At 41.1% G+C, this 15,811-nt stretch overlaps 1 protein-coding gene across 1 annotated transcript in view; it reads left to right on the forward strand.

Moving 5' to 3' along the window:
- LOC117255346 (cytoplasmic phosphatidylinositol transfer protein 1) overlaps nt 1-15,811 on the forward strand; it is a 103,394-nt gene that overhangs the window by 65,900 nt on the left and 21,683 nt on the right. The window contains exon 2 of the mRNA XM_033624141.2: nt 15,331-15,479. Within this exon, the coding sequence (XP_033480032.1) occupies nt 15,331-15,479 (149 nt within the window). The remainder of the gene's footprint in view (nt 1-15,330; nt 15,480-15,811) is intronic.

Below are 15,811 nucleotides of genomic sequence, written 5' to 3' on the forward strand. Positions count from 1 at the left end.
TCACATCACCGTATCACCATTTAGACTAATCCGATGTTTGTAAAGTCTATAAACACAATGACTGAACAAACATTACTATTTCTGTGTGCACGTTTAGCTGGGCTAACCGTTAGCTGTTAGCCCTGTTAGCCGTTAACAGTGTCTGTAATAGGTAATAACTCATTAAATGGTCCGTGAAAAAAATATCTTTTCCAGCGGATATCTTAGTTACAACATGATTGAGCTAGCAAAGCAGTTTTGTGTTGCTATGTGTGGTATTTATTCAGTTTTGGGAAATCACGATGTCTAGAAAGCATCAGTTGACAGAGACAGCTAACACTAGCAGCAAAGCTAACGGACGTCATCTGTTAAAAGCCTCCCGTTGTCGGATACGACATGACACTACTCCAGTTAGCTCAATCATGTTGTAACTAAGACATCAGCTGGAAAAAATATTTTCTTCACGGATGAGCACACGTTTGATAAAACGGAGTTTAATCTCTCAGCATCCATTTTCAAGCTCTCTGTGTGTTTGTTTCCTTGCGGACGAGAAAAGGGGGAGCACACATTTCCGAGAAGGCGTGTCCTTTTCAAAAATGCAAGAGACGTTGCTTTGTTGCCGGCCGTTTTCGCCGGTGTGTTAAACACACTTTAGAAAGGAGTGTCCCCAGACTATCAGAAGGCGGAGATCTCTGATATATATCACGATAATTTGAAATCTCCTCGAAAGCACTGCAGACAACTAAAATACAAAATTATTGAATGAACTACAGTTACAATAAAGTTACTGTCATAATAAGCCAAATTTGACTCAGTAGTCGTGTTCTGGAGCCCTGCAGGTACAGAGACACACGTGCCCTCTGCTCACACTATTGTTCATCTCATTTACTTAAATTTTTACCACATCGCAGTTAAATGTGATGATTTATTCGCTATAAACTGGGAACAAACCAGCAGCTCTCCAGTCTATATATTAATAATATTTGCAAGTCCTAGTGGTGCTCCATGGTCACAAAATGCAACTGGAGCCGCTCAGATGAGAACCACACCTTGCCTGCTCACACTATCCCCCAGGAGAAAGTTATCTGAATGGTTAGAGGAGTGTGTGTCACATATCATGTTTGTGAGTCATTATTTTTGTGTGTCTGTGAGAAGGAGAGAGCCACAGGAGAGAGCGAGAGAACCGAAACTCCAAGGTGAGTGTCATGCTGTTGGCTTAAAATAAAGCATATGACCATTTCTACTCAATGTTGGTGATATAATCATTACATACATTGTGCATGGAACAAGCCACGATACATCAAGTATATCCGATATATCGCCAACTCCTACGTGCATGTATTTGGACTGTGAGAGGACTGCAAGAGCTGACCCAGGGAGAACATGCAGACTCCACACAGAAGGGCCCAAGCTTAAAATGTGAAATGTGCATTTTCACAAAGCTGAAAACAGACCATGTTTAATTAAGAAAGACAAAACACATTTTTATTATTTCAGAAAGAAGATGGTAGAGAAACAGTAGGTGTGTTGTTGTGAATTGCTGCATAAAAAGTATGTTGGACCAGAGGCAGATTTTCAGATAAGATATTCTGGCAGCTTGTCTGCTCAGAATAGATCTCACACAGTTTTTAGCCACACTTCTGGCGGAAAAGAAATCAACAAAATTCCAGGGTAAAGCAACAAATGGGTAGGGTGTTTGAACAAATTACCGTTACATGTTGCCAGCAAAGTCACCCAGTCTCTGGGTTTACTCAGGGATCATCCGTTAGTGCCGCTGTGGGTCACAAGGGAAACATCAGCCGGTGAATAAAGCATGATGTTTGCCTTTTAAGTGATTTCTCTGCTATTTTTTAAATGTTAGAAATTTACAAGCAGGAGGAAAAAAGGTCAATCTACTGCAACATACATTTTATAAATTTTAGTTTGTGTGGAAACTGGTGTCAGAATGCCAAACATTAATTCTCATCATGAAGAGATGTTGCAATGTTCCAGCAGTGAAAGTCTTTATTCTTCTCACGTCCCCCGTTGTTTCCTGATATTGGTCAACTCAGTCTGGTCTAATTTTGCACCTCTGTCCACATTCCCACCACCGTCTTTCATTACTCAAGCCACTATCGCCTTGCTAATGCAGCCATCCATCAGTGTGAAGGGCGGAGTGTCAGTGGGAGTGAGACGTTTTTTTTTTTTAAGTTTTCCTCAGAATTTTTCTTTCTCAGTTTTTTTGGTAATGGGTGCCACGACCTGTCAGAGCAGCAATCCTGGCCCTGTGACATCTGTGGGAGACAGATCAGATCGTACTACTTTGACGTAACAATGCTCGTGTTGGAGAGATGAGGAGGTGTTCTTTGTAGGTGACAGGTACCATTGTTACAATTTTATTCACGCCAGCCCTGCTTATTGGTATTTATATATCTATAGGTAAAGCTATACTGTAGGAGTAAGCTACAGCTAGTTGCTTTAGGAGATATTGGAGCTACAGCTACTATCACTTTTGCAGTAATAACTTTAACATTGCTCTAGACTATGACCTTTTTATTAGCATTTTGAGACTTACTTATACCTCCACACCAACGACAACTACAGCTGGAGGCATTACATTTTCAGGTTGGTCGGTCCCATTGTCATGAATGCAATATCTCAACGACGCCTTGAGGGAATTTCCTCATATTTGGCACAAGGATCCCCTCTGACTTCAGCGTGAACTGATTCATTTTAGTGGTCAAAAGGTCAAAGTCATTGTGACCTTACAACATTTTTATGTCCATAACTCAAGAATTTATATGCTAATAAATGTTAAAATTTCCCACAAATGTCAAATGTCATCTTCTCTGTGACATCGTAACATTCTGCAAAAATACTTTTCTGGCCATGATTCAACACCACAAAAAGCACGGCACTTGTGAACAGCTACAAACAACATAGTAGGCAAACAAAATGCCTTTAGTTAAATGAATTATGCTCAAAAAGTGACCAACATCCCATGAGCTCATTGCAATTTCTGCTCTGAAATATGAGCCAGTACCAATTTAAGGTTCATGACCACAGTTCTAGTACCAAATAAAACAGGAAAGAATCTCTGATAACAAAGAATTTGATTGAACATGTGAAATTTAGTCGATCAAATAAAGACGTGAAATATGAGCAATGTGTAGTCTCCTATTACATTCTAGCTATCAGAAGAGAGGTGTATTTTGAAAGCATGTTTTAATGACTAACATTAGGAAACAAAGGGTGCATCTTGGGGTCTGGAAGGAGAGCATAGTGGAGATACTGGAAAATGAAACAGGCAAAGCAAAGTATTATTCAGTTATATTCAATTTCTTATATGTCCAAGGCCTCTGCATCGTTGTATGTTTTATAGACAATACAGTCCTGTCAGAGAATACGCAATATGTTGCTGTGAACATCGAATAAGGAAAAAAACACATTTGGTATTGTCTAGTATGAGCAGAGTTTTCATTTTCAATCACGATTGGTTGATTATTTGATTGTTAATATTACCTATGATCACTTAAGGAAAGTGCTTACAATTTACAACCCTACTCCAAAGTAAAAAAGATTTCAGTTGATTGGCCTGAGTCATGTTCCACATGAGTAATGAAAAGGAAGGAGGCTGGTGTTTTTATTAATGGTCCAACACTATTCCTGTGTCTGTCTTTTAGATAAAAAAAAATCTCCTCAGGTGATGTTTTTAAAATTGCTATTAATAAAAGAAGGCCACCTTTCTGCTTGTGTTACCACAGGTCCTCAGCGTGTGATCATAATAGCACTTTATACATACGTGCTTCCCACACAGACTCATTCCGCGGGTAAGCAAGGAAAGCACACTGAGCTCATTTATACAAGCTGTGAGCCGAGGATCATTTTTATGCTTTCGCCATCATCTTTTTAGCTATTTCAGTCTTTGAGGCGGAAAATAAGCAAGTAAAATCACATGAGCTTTGGGTCAAGAAAGGTTCTTTTTTTCCCCTCCAAAGTTGCTCTGATAAGTTGTCCGTGTTTTAGTACCTGCCAAGCACAAAATGGTCTCTGTGTTGGGCTGCCATGGTGCTCCCAGAGGGCATTAGTATGGCACATCTACAACTAGAACACAGTGATTAGAAGAGCTGTTAGTATAGCCATTACTGCACAGTGACATTTAAAAAGAGAGGTGTGCTGACCTGGGTGCAGAGGAGCAGTGTTGTTTGACTCTCTAGGTTAAGTATGTCCTCACTGGTACTTTTATTGTTGCTGAAAGTCTTCATGCAGAAGGTCATGTATTCTGCCAAGGTTACGTTTAAAATGTAATATAGAATAGATCAGAGGAGAATAATAAAACAATGAACGATCTTGTATTAAAGAACGTCCTCCTATTTATTTAATTAGCAAAATGTAGCCAGTTCCTTGACCCAGTACTGCCTCCTTTTGTTGGAAACTTCCATTTTGCATTAACTAGTTTTAATACATGTCTTATTCAGACCATGATAGATCACACTGTGTCTCATTTGCAAATGCAAATTTCATTCCCACCCGTGAAACGTAATTTGCGCTCAGTCAAATGAATCAATTAGCTGAGTTTATGGAAGCAAAATGTACAATGAGCTAGTAAAACATTTGGCTGAAGTTAATTAATTGCTTTCACATCAATAACTATTCACATTAAAATCCATTCATCCATCCATCCATTTCCAGCCGCCTATCTGAAGCTGGGTTATGGGGGCAGCAGGCTGAGCAAAATATTCCAGACGTCCCTCTTCCCAGCAACGCTTTCCAGCCCCCCCTGGGGGACCCCGAGGTGTTCCCAGGCCAAACGAGATATATAATCTCTCCAGCTTGTTCTGGGTCTACCGTGGGCCTCCTACCTGTTAGACTTGCACAGAACACCTCTAACGGGAGGCGCTCAGGAGGCATCTTGATCTGATGCCCAAACCACCTCAACTGACCACTTTCAATGGGAAGGAGCAGCGGCTCTACTCCGAGCTCCTTTCGGATGTCCGAGTTCCTTACCCTATCTCTAAGGCTAAGCCCAGCCACCCTCCAGAGGAATTTCATTTCAGCTGCTTTTATCTGCTATCTCATTCTTGAGGTCACGACCCAGAGCTCATGACCACAAGTGAGGGTTTGGACATAGATGGACCAGTAAATCGAAAGCTTTGCCTTCTGGCTCAGCTCCCTCTTCACCACGACGGTCCGGCACGGCGCCAGCATCGCTGCTGATGCTGCGCTAAACCGCAGATCCATCTCGCGCTCCATTCTAGCCTTACTCTTGAACAAGACCCCAAGATACTTAAACTCCCTTGCTTGGGGCAGCAACTCACTCCCAACCTGGAGGGGGCAATTAATCGTTTTCCGGCAGGGAACCATGGCCTGGCTCCAGAGGGGGGCTCCAATGTACCCGTAGTTGGGGAAATACTCGTTCCCGGAATGTGCCCTGTCATCATGGGCTTCTTGAACTGCTCTGGCCCCTCCCCTGGGACTGCTTTGACTTTGGAGACCCTACCTTGGGTAATTAGCTCCCGGACAACACAGCTCCCGAGATCACATGGACACGCAAACCCCTCCACTACGTTAAGGTGGCGATTCTTCACATTAAAATATGCATTTCAGATTTCAGCTCACATTTAATGTCTTGTCAGTTGCTAACATCCCCTGAAAGGTTACGTGCATAGGTATATAACGGTATATAACTGTTGTAATAGTGCACATAAAAATGGCTACCAACCTGATCATCCTGCCATGTTAATTTGAACAGGAATGTCTGTTGTACTTTTTATTGTATTTCTATGGTTGTCCTCCTTTATATAAACTTATATAGAACAGGGGGATTCTTGACATAAAATAGTGGGCTGTCTAACAGAAACATTCATTTTTGATGATAGTTGGGCATCGTTATAATATACAGTGGATTTTTCATATCTGCCGATGCTTTGCAGGTGCCCCAAACCAAACCAGCACATAATGTTTGTGGATGGGTGTGGTTTCCACTTCATGTAGGTGTATAACATTTGACAATGTTATACACCTACATAAACATTCCTGGTTCTAGTTTACCTTATTGGAACTCATTCTCAACGATAATAAACTGAACTCACTCACTTTTCTTGCTAAACTGCTTTAATGTTTGCAAATGGGGCAAATCGTGTGGCTCCTGTCCAAGGTCCCACCTCTACGTACAATAAAAAGCCAAATCAAAATGCTTTCATCACTGTTTGTCCGAGCGTACCACTGAAGCCAGAGCACTTGAGGTCTCCATATCTTTCACGAGTGATGTTGTCGCTCAGAATAACGAGAGAGATTATCTCAGTAGACGGAAAATTATTCCACTCTTCACTCTCTCCATCCTCGCCTGTCTTGGTTTATTGCTCTCATTCATTTGAGTTCCCACTCTCCATCCTTTGTGCACTGAGGCCTGGGAATGTGGTGATATACGACAATGTGCAGCCTCCTAATCAGGACTCCTCCTCTCCCTTCCTCCTATCCTCTCTTCTCTATCTGCTGATTCACCATTTCTATCCTACACTGTTTTGTCTTCTCATTATTTTTTGCTCTTTGTCTCCTTTTCTTCCTTTTTTCCTCCATTCTCATCCCCCTCAACAACAGAACTGCATCTTTACTGACAATAAAATGATGCCAGGCCCTGTCTTCCTTCGCCCCCTACTCCACTTCCTTGATGATGGTGCTGTAGCAATATCGACTGCACAGAAATGCTGAGGGAGTCCAGATGGACCACATATTGATTGATACAGCTTAACGCTGCAATGTTGTTTATTGATATTGTGTTTCTCCATTCCAGTGCTATGTCTGGCCCGTCTCACAACTAGACCTTTTTAAGCCCTCAGAAATGTGAGCAATACTACAGTGTTCTTTTTTTTCTTTTTTGGTAATGAATGAAACTATTTGTGCTGAAGGGCTTGTTGAGATTGCAGTGAATTAACCACTTTCTGCTGGTTGGGCAAGGACTGTGCTATTACATAGAAACACTTCACAAGGGCAGAAATAAATGACATGAAATTGAACTAGATTGAAAAAATTGATGTGTGAATAATTTAAATTACGTCAGATGCAGCTGATTGAGAGTACTGTTATGCTTTGAGCTGTGAGTGCCAGACATGCTAAATGCAAATAAACAATTTTATTCACATATTTTACTCCTCTGTCACAAAAACATGTTAAAATAGGGTCAAGTTACCTTTTACCTAGAATTTAAACTTAAAAGAGCCCAGATGAACATAGACTGCTCAAAAAATTTGGACGTGTCTGGAACACTTATTACACATCAGATCTTAATAAATGAATTGCTCAAGTTGAAAATCTTTACTGACGTACATTGTATAATTTGTTGAGAGCAAAATGATTGCAACACCGGTCAATGGAAACCAAAGTCATCAATCCACTGAGAGCTGGATTCAAATTCACACCGAAAATCAAAGTAAAAATTGAAATCGCAGGCTGTTCTAACGTGCATGGATTTTATCACAGTAACTCATAATTTGACTTAGTCGTGTGTTTGGCCCCCTCGTGCCTGTGTGCTCTCCTAACAACATCTGGGCATGGTCCTGATGAGCCGGTGGATGGTGTCCTGGAGGATCTCCTCCCAGACCTGGATCAGGGCATTAGTGAGCTCCTGGACAGTCTGTGGCGGTACTTGGTGCATCGGATGCACCGATGTATGACGTCCCATAGGTGCTCACTTGGATTTAGGTCAGGGGAACGAGAGGGCCAGTCAATGGCGTTAATGCCTTTGTCATCCAGAAATGCCTACACACTCTGGCCACATGAGGCTGGGCGTTGTCCTGCACCATGCTTCTTACATGGACAGATTGATGATATATCAGAAGTTTAACTGACATGGTATTGTACTGTGATGATTAAGTGTTCCCTTATTTCTCTGAGTGGTGTATTTAGTTGAAGAAACTGAATTCCAGTTTGTTTCAACTCTACAGATAAAAATCTCGAAGCTGGCAGAATAACAGGCTGTCAAAACAGCAACTAGTGAGTCTGTGTGCCTTCTGTTTGTGAGTCCTCAGTTGTATTTCTGAGAAAAGAAAAAGTATTTATGATCACACTCTGAGATCAGTCAAATCAATGGCTCACAAACTTTGTCTTTATTTTTAAATGTTGAAATGACGAGTCGTTGATTGCAGATACAGATGCTGCAGCAGGACATGGTTGTCGGTTATTTCACACCTGTCAGAATGCAGCAGTGGATTTTGGGTTTCAGCGACCTAAACCAGAACCCTGTAATAGGGGGTGATGATAACAACACACTCTAGCTCATTGGCATTGATTAATGAGCAACAACAAACCACAGTGCCTCGTCATCAGACAAATCGAATAAGGATGAGGCAAGTACTGGCCTCTTTGTGCCAGCTGCGTCATGTAGCTAAATGATCGATCACGCTGTGAAGATTCCAGACAAGAGACAGAGTGAGTAGTGCTTCAGTGCAGCAGCGTTCTCTGAAGTGATTGCCTGTTTTGCTTCAACGAGGGGGAAAATAACAGGGCTATTCAACCAGTCAGAACAAGCTTTTATTTGTTGTTGTCAAAAACCTTCACTAATACACCGTGGCCTGATTTGACCTGTTCACGGTTGAGAACATTCATCATGATGTCCTCAAACGTTTAAATAATCACACCGACCCCTCAGGCCAAGATAATGTATGCACGTCCTTGATATTTTTAGAAGTGGATGACAACTAAAGCGCATCGATGACAGAGCAAATAGAGAGGGACCTTTCTTGTCTAAATGTTCATTAAATCAGACTGTCACACTGTACCGCTCTCTCATTTTTCGTAACAATATCCTCACTCTTTGGCAAAGGACTCCTAAAAACACCTTTATGCTCCCTTGTCCTCCAATTAATTCCCCCGTCAGTTTGTCCTCTGTCTCAGTGCCTTTAAATCCACCCAATTCACCTCCCTCATTTTGTATGTGGCATGAAGAAGAGGGATGGCGAGTATCTGCATTATTTACAGTAGCTCTTAAACTGGCAGGCTCACGCTCACCACAGCTCAGAGCTGTTTTTAGAATCACCGCCTTTGCTTTCGAGACTTCAATGATAAGGTGAACTTTTATTAATGGAGCCGACATGGGCGGGATTGAGGAGAGAAGTGGCTGAATCGACTCAAGGTGATGCAGAAAGAACATGTTATGCAATTTGTTCTGGCTGCTACATACGCTCGATAAGGGATAAGAGTCGCAATGTAATAACTTCAGCTCATATGTGCTGCATTATTAAATGAATACACAAATGGGCAGAGGGCTTTTTTCATATGAATTACACAAGCTTTTGTATTACAGCTCTACCATGTTTGGATTTGTACATTTGAAAGGATGTTCACTTAAGATCTTCTTGATCTTACTGTGACTGATTAAACTGTCGTAACAGTGAACACATTACTGGCAGACTATTAAACTACTGAATTGCCTGATCATTAAAACACAAACTGGCTACCCCCTTTTCAGTATTAGATAACACATGGGGACTGGTCATTAATTTCAGAACTGTGGTACTGGCTCCGCTGCACATAACCTTTACACTGTACGGGTCATCTTGGGGCTGATCCTGCCGACCCTCAAAAGGTCCTTGAGGTGTGCCGTGAGTGCTAGAATGTCTTCTTGCTTGATGTCTTTCATAATCTTTCAACATGACAGCCCTCCACTACACTGCACTTACTGAAAGGCTACTAAACTTTTTAGTGGCTGCTTGGTTCTGCTCCACTGCTGCTCAAGTTGGTTTAGGACATTTTAAGCACAAGTTATATAAGATAAAACTTTAATTAATAGTTTTATATTAACAATAGATGACATTAGTACTTGTATGTGAAAGGGATTGCTTGTAGTGATGAAGAAACCTGTAGGTAATCATCACTTGACTTTCCATAGCGGCTTTCAGTTCATTGTTTTGGTTCTCTATACTGTTTTGAGGGGAAAAGTGCCGAAAACTCTCTGTATACATTTGCCTGGCAACAAACAGACAAAGTTAGCAATTGGCTGCATGAACATAGTGGGACATTAAGCAGCTAAAGACACAGATATTTCCCTCAGTAGGTGGTGGAGACCAAAAACAGTGCTGAAAGAGGAGTGAATATTAGACTTATATTCATCAGGTGACCAGAATCACAACTCCAAATGATGAATGCTAATAGGCACCTGTTTGCTAATAATTTGCCCGTATCAGCTATATTGAGTAATAAATAATATTTCAGTGGTGTGAACACTGATGCCCCCAAGTGGCCAAAAAGGTAAAGAATACTTCAACATTTTGGGAAATAAGCTTAAATGTTTTTCCAAAGAGTTAGATAAGAAGATTGATAACAGTCTCATGTCTGTGTTAAGTATGGACCTAAAGCTAAAGCGATTAGCCTAGCTGAGCATAAAGACCGAAGGCAAGAGGATGCAGCTGAAGTGATTCTGTCCAGAGTCTAAAAACATGCATACCTGCACATCTAACTCCCTCATAGAAAGCATATTTCCCAAAATATTGGACTGTGCCCTTAATGAATGATAAATTGGAAATATGTAAAGTATTTCTGTTGAGGTCAGCTCAATCTAGGAGTTTTATCAAGTTTGAGGTGTGGGGTATATTTGCCTGAAAAATGACAATCGTATCAGGAAAAAAACCAAAGCACACTTTCAGATTTCTCTTTGGAACTGAGGCTCATCACAGGGTAGACACTGCCAAAGATGCTGCCAAAAAAGAAAGTTTTTTTTTTTTTGATAACACGTTCCTCACTGTGGCAGACGTCAGCCAAACACTGCATGTTTTAATAACTCTGGGCTTTACCTGCTTCTGTATCTGGCTTTCTAGTCTGAGAATTTTTTTTCTCAGGCAACCGTCATCAGGCCTGGTATTGTGTGTGTGTGTGTGTGTGTGTGTGTGTGTGTGTGTGTTTTAACTTAAAATGTGTGGCCCTTTTTGACACCGCCATCTTACACGTATACCATTGTCTAGAGAGTGGCGGCCTTGGAGCAAACAGATACAGAGGAAGTGAGTCATTGCATCGCTGCCCTTTTAAAGTTTCACAGTGTAACTAGTCTACAGCACCACAGAGGACACAGAACCAAGGTCCTGCAGCTGTGTGTGTGTGAGACCTATAATGCATAGATTGTGTACATAATGAGGCAAAAGTTTGGTGATGTATTGCTGAGGAATGTGTTTGTAGGAAACACTTTTTTATCAGGTTGACGGTATATTATGCGGCTTGTTGAATTTGATATACAAGGGCATTGCATTCATTACTGGTTACTTTGCTGTGAGAGAGTAAAACTACATGATAGTGTGTTTGTGCGCACTCCTGTGTGTCTGTACACTGTAGGTTTCACCCTATCTTAACCAAACTTGAATGTACATGCGTGTCCATGATTAAATGCTGTTTTTAAATTAATGCATGCAGCAAATCTTTCTTTTATTTAATGGCCGGCCTAAAACCAGCAGAAAAATGGTTTATGAAATGCAAAAAAAGGGTGATGCTCATTTTCCTGCAGCACACTTAAATTAATCAGATTAATCAAAAGCCATTCTAATTCATCACCCTTGTCCTACTGCAGGTTAAAGCCGCTTTGCTCCGGTGGGAGTGTCTATTTGTCAGATGATTACACTCTTGTCTCTGGGGCAGAATTGGCCATTGAAAGCTCTGCTGAGCACTACAATGGCCACCTCAACCAAACACTGAGACTCATTTAATACAGAGATTTTACTTTTATGGAAAATACTCAGGAGAGATGATCAGAAATCTGTTTTTTCTACTAGACGATTAGTTAATTTGTCAAATGTATAGTGTTTAACATACTGTACATATTGCATTGCCTGAAAATCACAATTGACCCTCATGAATCTACTCTGAGATAGACAAACTAATAATCTCAGATAATGATGTTTTATATGGACCAAATATGTTGTTTTTGCAGCATTGCTTTGTTAACATAGCTGGGCATTGTGTTCTTTTTTTGTTATTCGGCTAAATTCAAATGGAAATAAGCATAGACTGTATAGAATAATGGATGTAGCCACCTAGACATCCCCCATTGGTTTGGGGACTGTCATTTGGGCCGTCTCCATCTTGGATTTTTGGAGCCAAAAATGAATGTATTTGGACGAGAGGGTGGAGATAACCCTAATGCTAGAGTTTACTGATGTATGAAAAACTTGCCATGGTTTTGAACAGTGGTTACAAAACTTTAAGAACCAGCCACAACTCAGCCCTGAGCAAGAGTGACGAGTCTCTATTAAGCAATCAATGGACTGCAGTGTTTCTAGCTCCACCTTTTAGCATTGGATCAGTGTGCTTGGTACCCCAACAGAGAGGTGACCATAAATGGGGACGATAAGGAATGGTTTTATTGGTACCATCCACAAATTCTATACGGTGGAAAAAGAAAAATAACTGCTCTAAAGTGTACCAAACTGAACTGAACCAAACTGACTGATTTGTGGAAACCAGGCTTTATACTCTGTAAGTCTTGGGTTACATCATAGTTACATTACCTTGCCAATGTTGTTGTTGTAAGTTCAAATAAACACAAGAAGTTTGTGCTCTAGAGAAAGGATCAACACTCAGTGAAAAACCTAAGCCCTATGATAAGCTAATATGGCAAGGCTTAACTATACAAACCAATGAGCAGTGATAACTAGCATGTCTTTAATAGCAACTTGTCAATGGACTGCAGCCACCTGTCACTCAAAGCTGCGCCCTTAAAATCTGAAATCGGTGAGTTGTATAAAAATTCACCCCCTAACAGTTGTCATGAAGGTGGATATTTGCTATAGAGACCAAAACAGTTTCATGTACCAGACTGTAAACATGTTTATTTCTGCTGTAAAGTCAGCCATGGGGATTGACTGGCTTCTGGAGCCAGCCTCAAGTGGCCATTTAGAGAACTGCAGTTTTTAGCACCTCCACACTGGCTTCATTTTCAGCCCCTGAGGTTGCCTCTTGGAAATAAGCAACCAACCTTTAGTTTCTTCATTTTGGATATTCATTGTACTGAATTTCATGAAGCATCAAACATTGGCACGCAAGTTGTAAAATCTGCAAGCAACAGATGCCCTCACTATGCAAGTGCTCAGTTTTACACCTTTCCACCAGGCCTGGTGTAATGACTTGCATGGCTTTACATAATTGTTTCATTTATTTTAGCACACCTCTGTAAAATCTGCATATCCATCAGAGGTTTGCACCAGCAGCCAGGTGCTGACACCATTTTGAGCCCCTTCCCCACATGGGAGCTATTTTGGGTGAGCACCTTACATTTTCCCCCTGATAGTATTTCACAGCTCAGCCAACAGCCGTGACAGGTAAAGTTCAGGGAAAGAGAAAATGTGGAATCCAGGGGAATAGGGTTGATTTAGCGCTCCTTCATAACCAGTGCCCTATACTTTCACTACTGAAGTTTCTTTTTAAACTGAGGCACATGTGTGGAGCAGAGGAGCACAGAGGGAGGAGAAAGCATATGGTGCAGGAGTGCAGCTGCACTTGTTCACAGCCTGTAACAGATAAATGGATTATGAGCATTACTGGCCATCATCAAACCATCTTTTTCTCTTCTCATTTTTTCTGTTTTTACTGTCTTACTAACAGTCTCTTGTCAAATATCCCTTTGTATCTCTTATTATTCTGTTTTTGATTTAATTTCAGCCCCTCCCTCTCATTAAAACTCCTCAACTTTCCGTCCTTTGATGCTCCTCAGTCTCTCATTCAGCTCCTTTTCTCCCTCTTTGAAATCCATTCATTTCCATATCTCTCCTGCTCCTTCCCGGGTCTTTTGTCACCAACAGAAGCTTTGGATTTAGAAAGTGAAGATTAAAGATCAAAAGCAAACAAAAGTGCTGCCTTCAAATCAGTCAATCCACAGTTTATTGCTTGAATGAAGTGAACATCCTGCGGGGCATGAAAAACTAAATGCTGTAATTGCATGGCCGGAGTTTTTAATTAGCTGAGCACAGTCTAATGTGTACAAATGCCACAGAGTCACAGTCATTAAAACAGAAGTAGCTTAGCCTGAAACCAACTGTACGTCTGGCTTTTCACTGAAGAGGTATTATTGCTGCAGAAGCTGACATGACTTTGCTTTGTTATTCTGACCTTTTTCTCAACTAAGTCTTCGAAATAAGGCAATAAATAAACAATGGGTTTGGACAGAAAGTTTATTGTCAGAGCCATCCAAACATCTGCTGTTCACTTTCAGTTTCTCACTTTCTGTCACCCTCAGGGCAGAATTAAAGAACAGTCAAAGTAGTTTGTTATTTCAAGTTAATATATATATTTTTGATTAAAAACTGCTCCATACATATTCTCCAATAGTGAAAGGAAAGTATCATTATTGCTACGCGTAATTATTAGTTAGAAACAAACTCACATTCTGCATTTACAATCAGAAATCAGGACTCAAAACCATGCTCAGAAAGAAGCGATTACAATTTCACATTTCGTGTCAGTGCATCACATTACCTGCAGATTTAATTTCCATGGTTTCTGATTGCGAGTCCTTTATCATTATCAGTGTTGGTATTGTTCTTCCTGTCTCAGCCTCCTGTTCCTGTCATCATTCTGCTTGATGACAAATTATCAAGTGATGGTCTAATGAGAAATGAGAGGATACAGGTGGGATAATTAGACAATGGCTTTGTTGCACTGCATTGACCATGTGAATGATTCCTGTATTTTAGTTTTTTTGCACTCTTGACATATGTGCATTTATTTAATGAAGACTGCAATCATTCAAGAAAAAATTAAGGTTAAAAGTTCATTTTCGAAACAGCAGTTAAGAAAACACTCTCACCACGAGGTCCACCTGGACAAGAATGCCTTTACAGGCGCAGTCAGCGATTCTAATTGAATACACTCTTTGTCTAATTCAGTGAATATCTCCTCTCGGTCTGCTAGCTGCACTTCGGTGTGTGTGCACTGGAAAACAATCTGGTGTTCATACACAGCCCTGGCTCTGTCGGTTGGAAACAAACAAAGTGTGCTCGGACTGAGCCACACAACGCTATTCCAGCCAATCAGCAACAGGGGGCATTCAGGCTTGTGCACAGGACAGAGGAATGGCCAGGAATGTATGAACAAGAAGGATGCTTCTGAAGGAGCACTGACTGGAGGGCGTTATATTTGTTTGAGTGCTGCGTTCAAATCTTCTACCAGAATGAACTACATTAACATAACAAGAACATGTGTTACAATCAAAAGCTCCAGAACAGCTACTAAACAGACCTTATGGTGACCTATCTATGAGCATTTTAGCTGCCAACCTATCTGAAGCCTTACACACAACGTGCTCATGTTTCTAGGTTTCACTGTAAGTTTCCCAAAATGGTTGTTGTCAGACAATAGCATGTGAATTTATCCTGTCTGTTTGTCTTTGTCTTCCAGTACCGGATTGGGCAGCTGTACATGATCAGTAAACACAGCCATGAGCAGAGTGACAGAGGGGAAGGAGTGGAGGTCGTCCAGAACGAACCGTTTGAAGACCCGGCACACGGCCAAGGACAGTTCACAGAGAAACGAGTCTACCTCAACAGGTCAGTGGAACGTGTCTTCTCTGGTTGATCGTTGAACTTAATTTATGTGTGTGGCGTACTGATAGTTTACCCCCCCCTTCCCCAACCCCCCTCCATTCTCCCACATTTTCACTATGGGGATAGTAAGTGCTTCCACTGATACACTGATACTGCTACTAGGAGGAAAGCAAAAATGCTGGTCCTGCAGTGGTTGACGCACTTCCTTTGAGGCTTATTGGTAACCGAGCTAAACACCGGTGTTGTCATTGTGTATTTTATAAGGCTGAAAAGGTTTGCAAACACACAATTACACACAAGCTGGTCACTGCAAGTTGTTACTGGCAGGTTTTCTT

Source organism: Epinephelus lanceolatus, chromosome 3, assembly GCF_041903045.1.
Source record: "Epinephelus lanceolatus isolate andai-2023 chromosome 3, ASM4190304v1, whole genome shotgun sequence".
Taxonomy (NCBI): Eukaryota; Metazoa; Chordata; class Actinopteri; order Perciformes; family Serranidae; genus Epinephelus; species Epinephelus lanceolatus.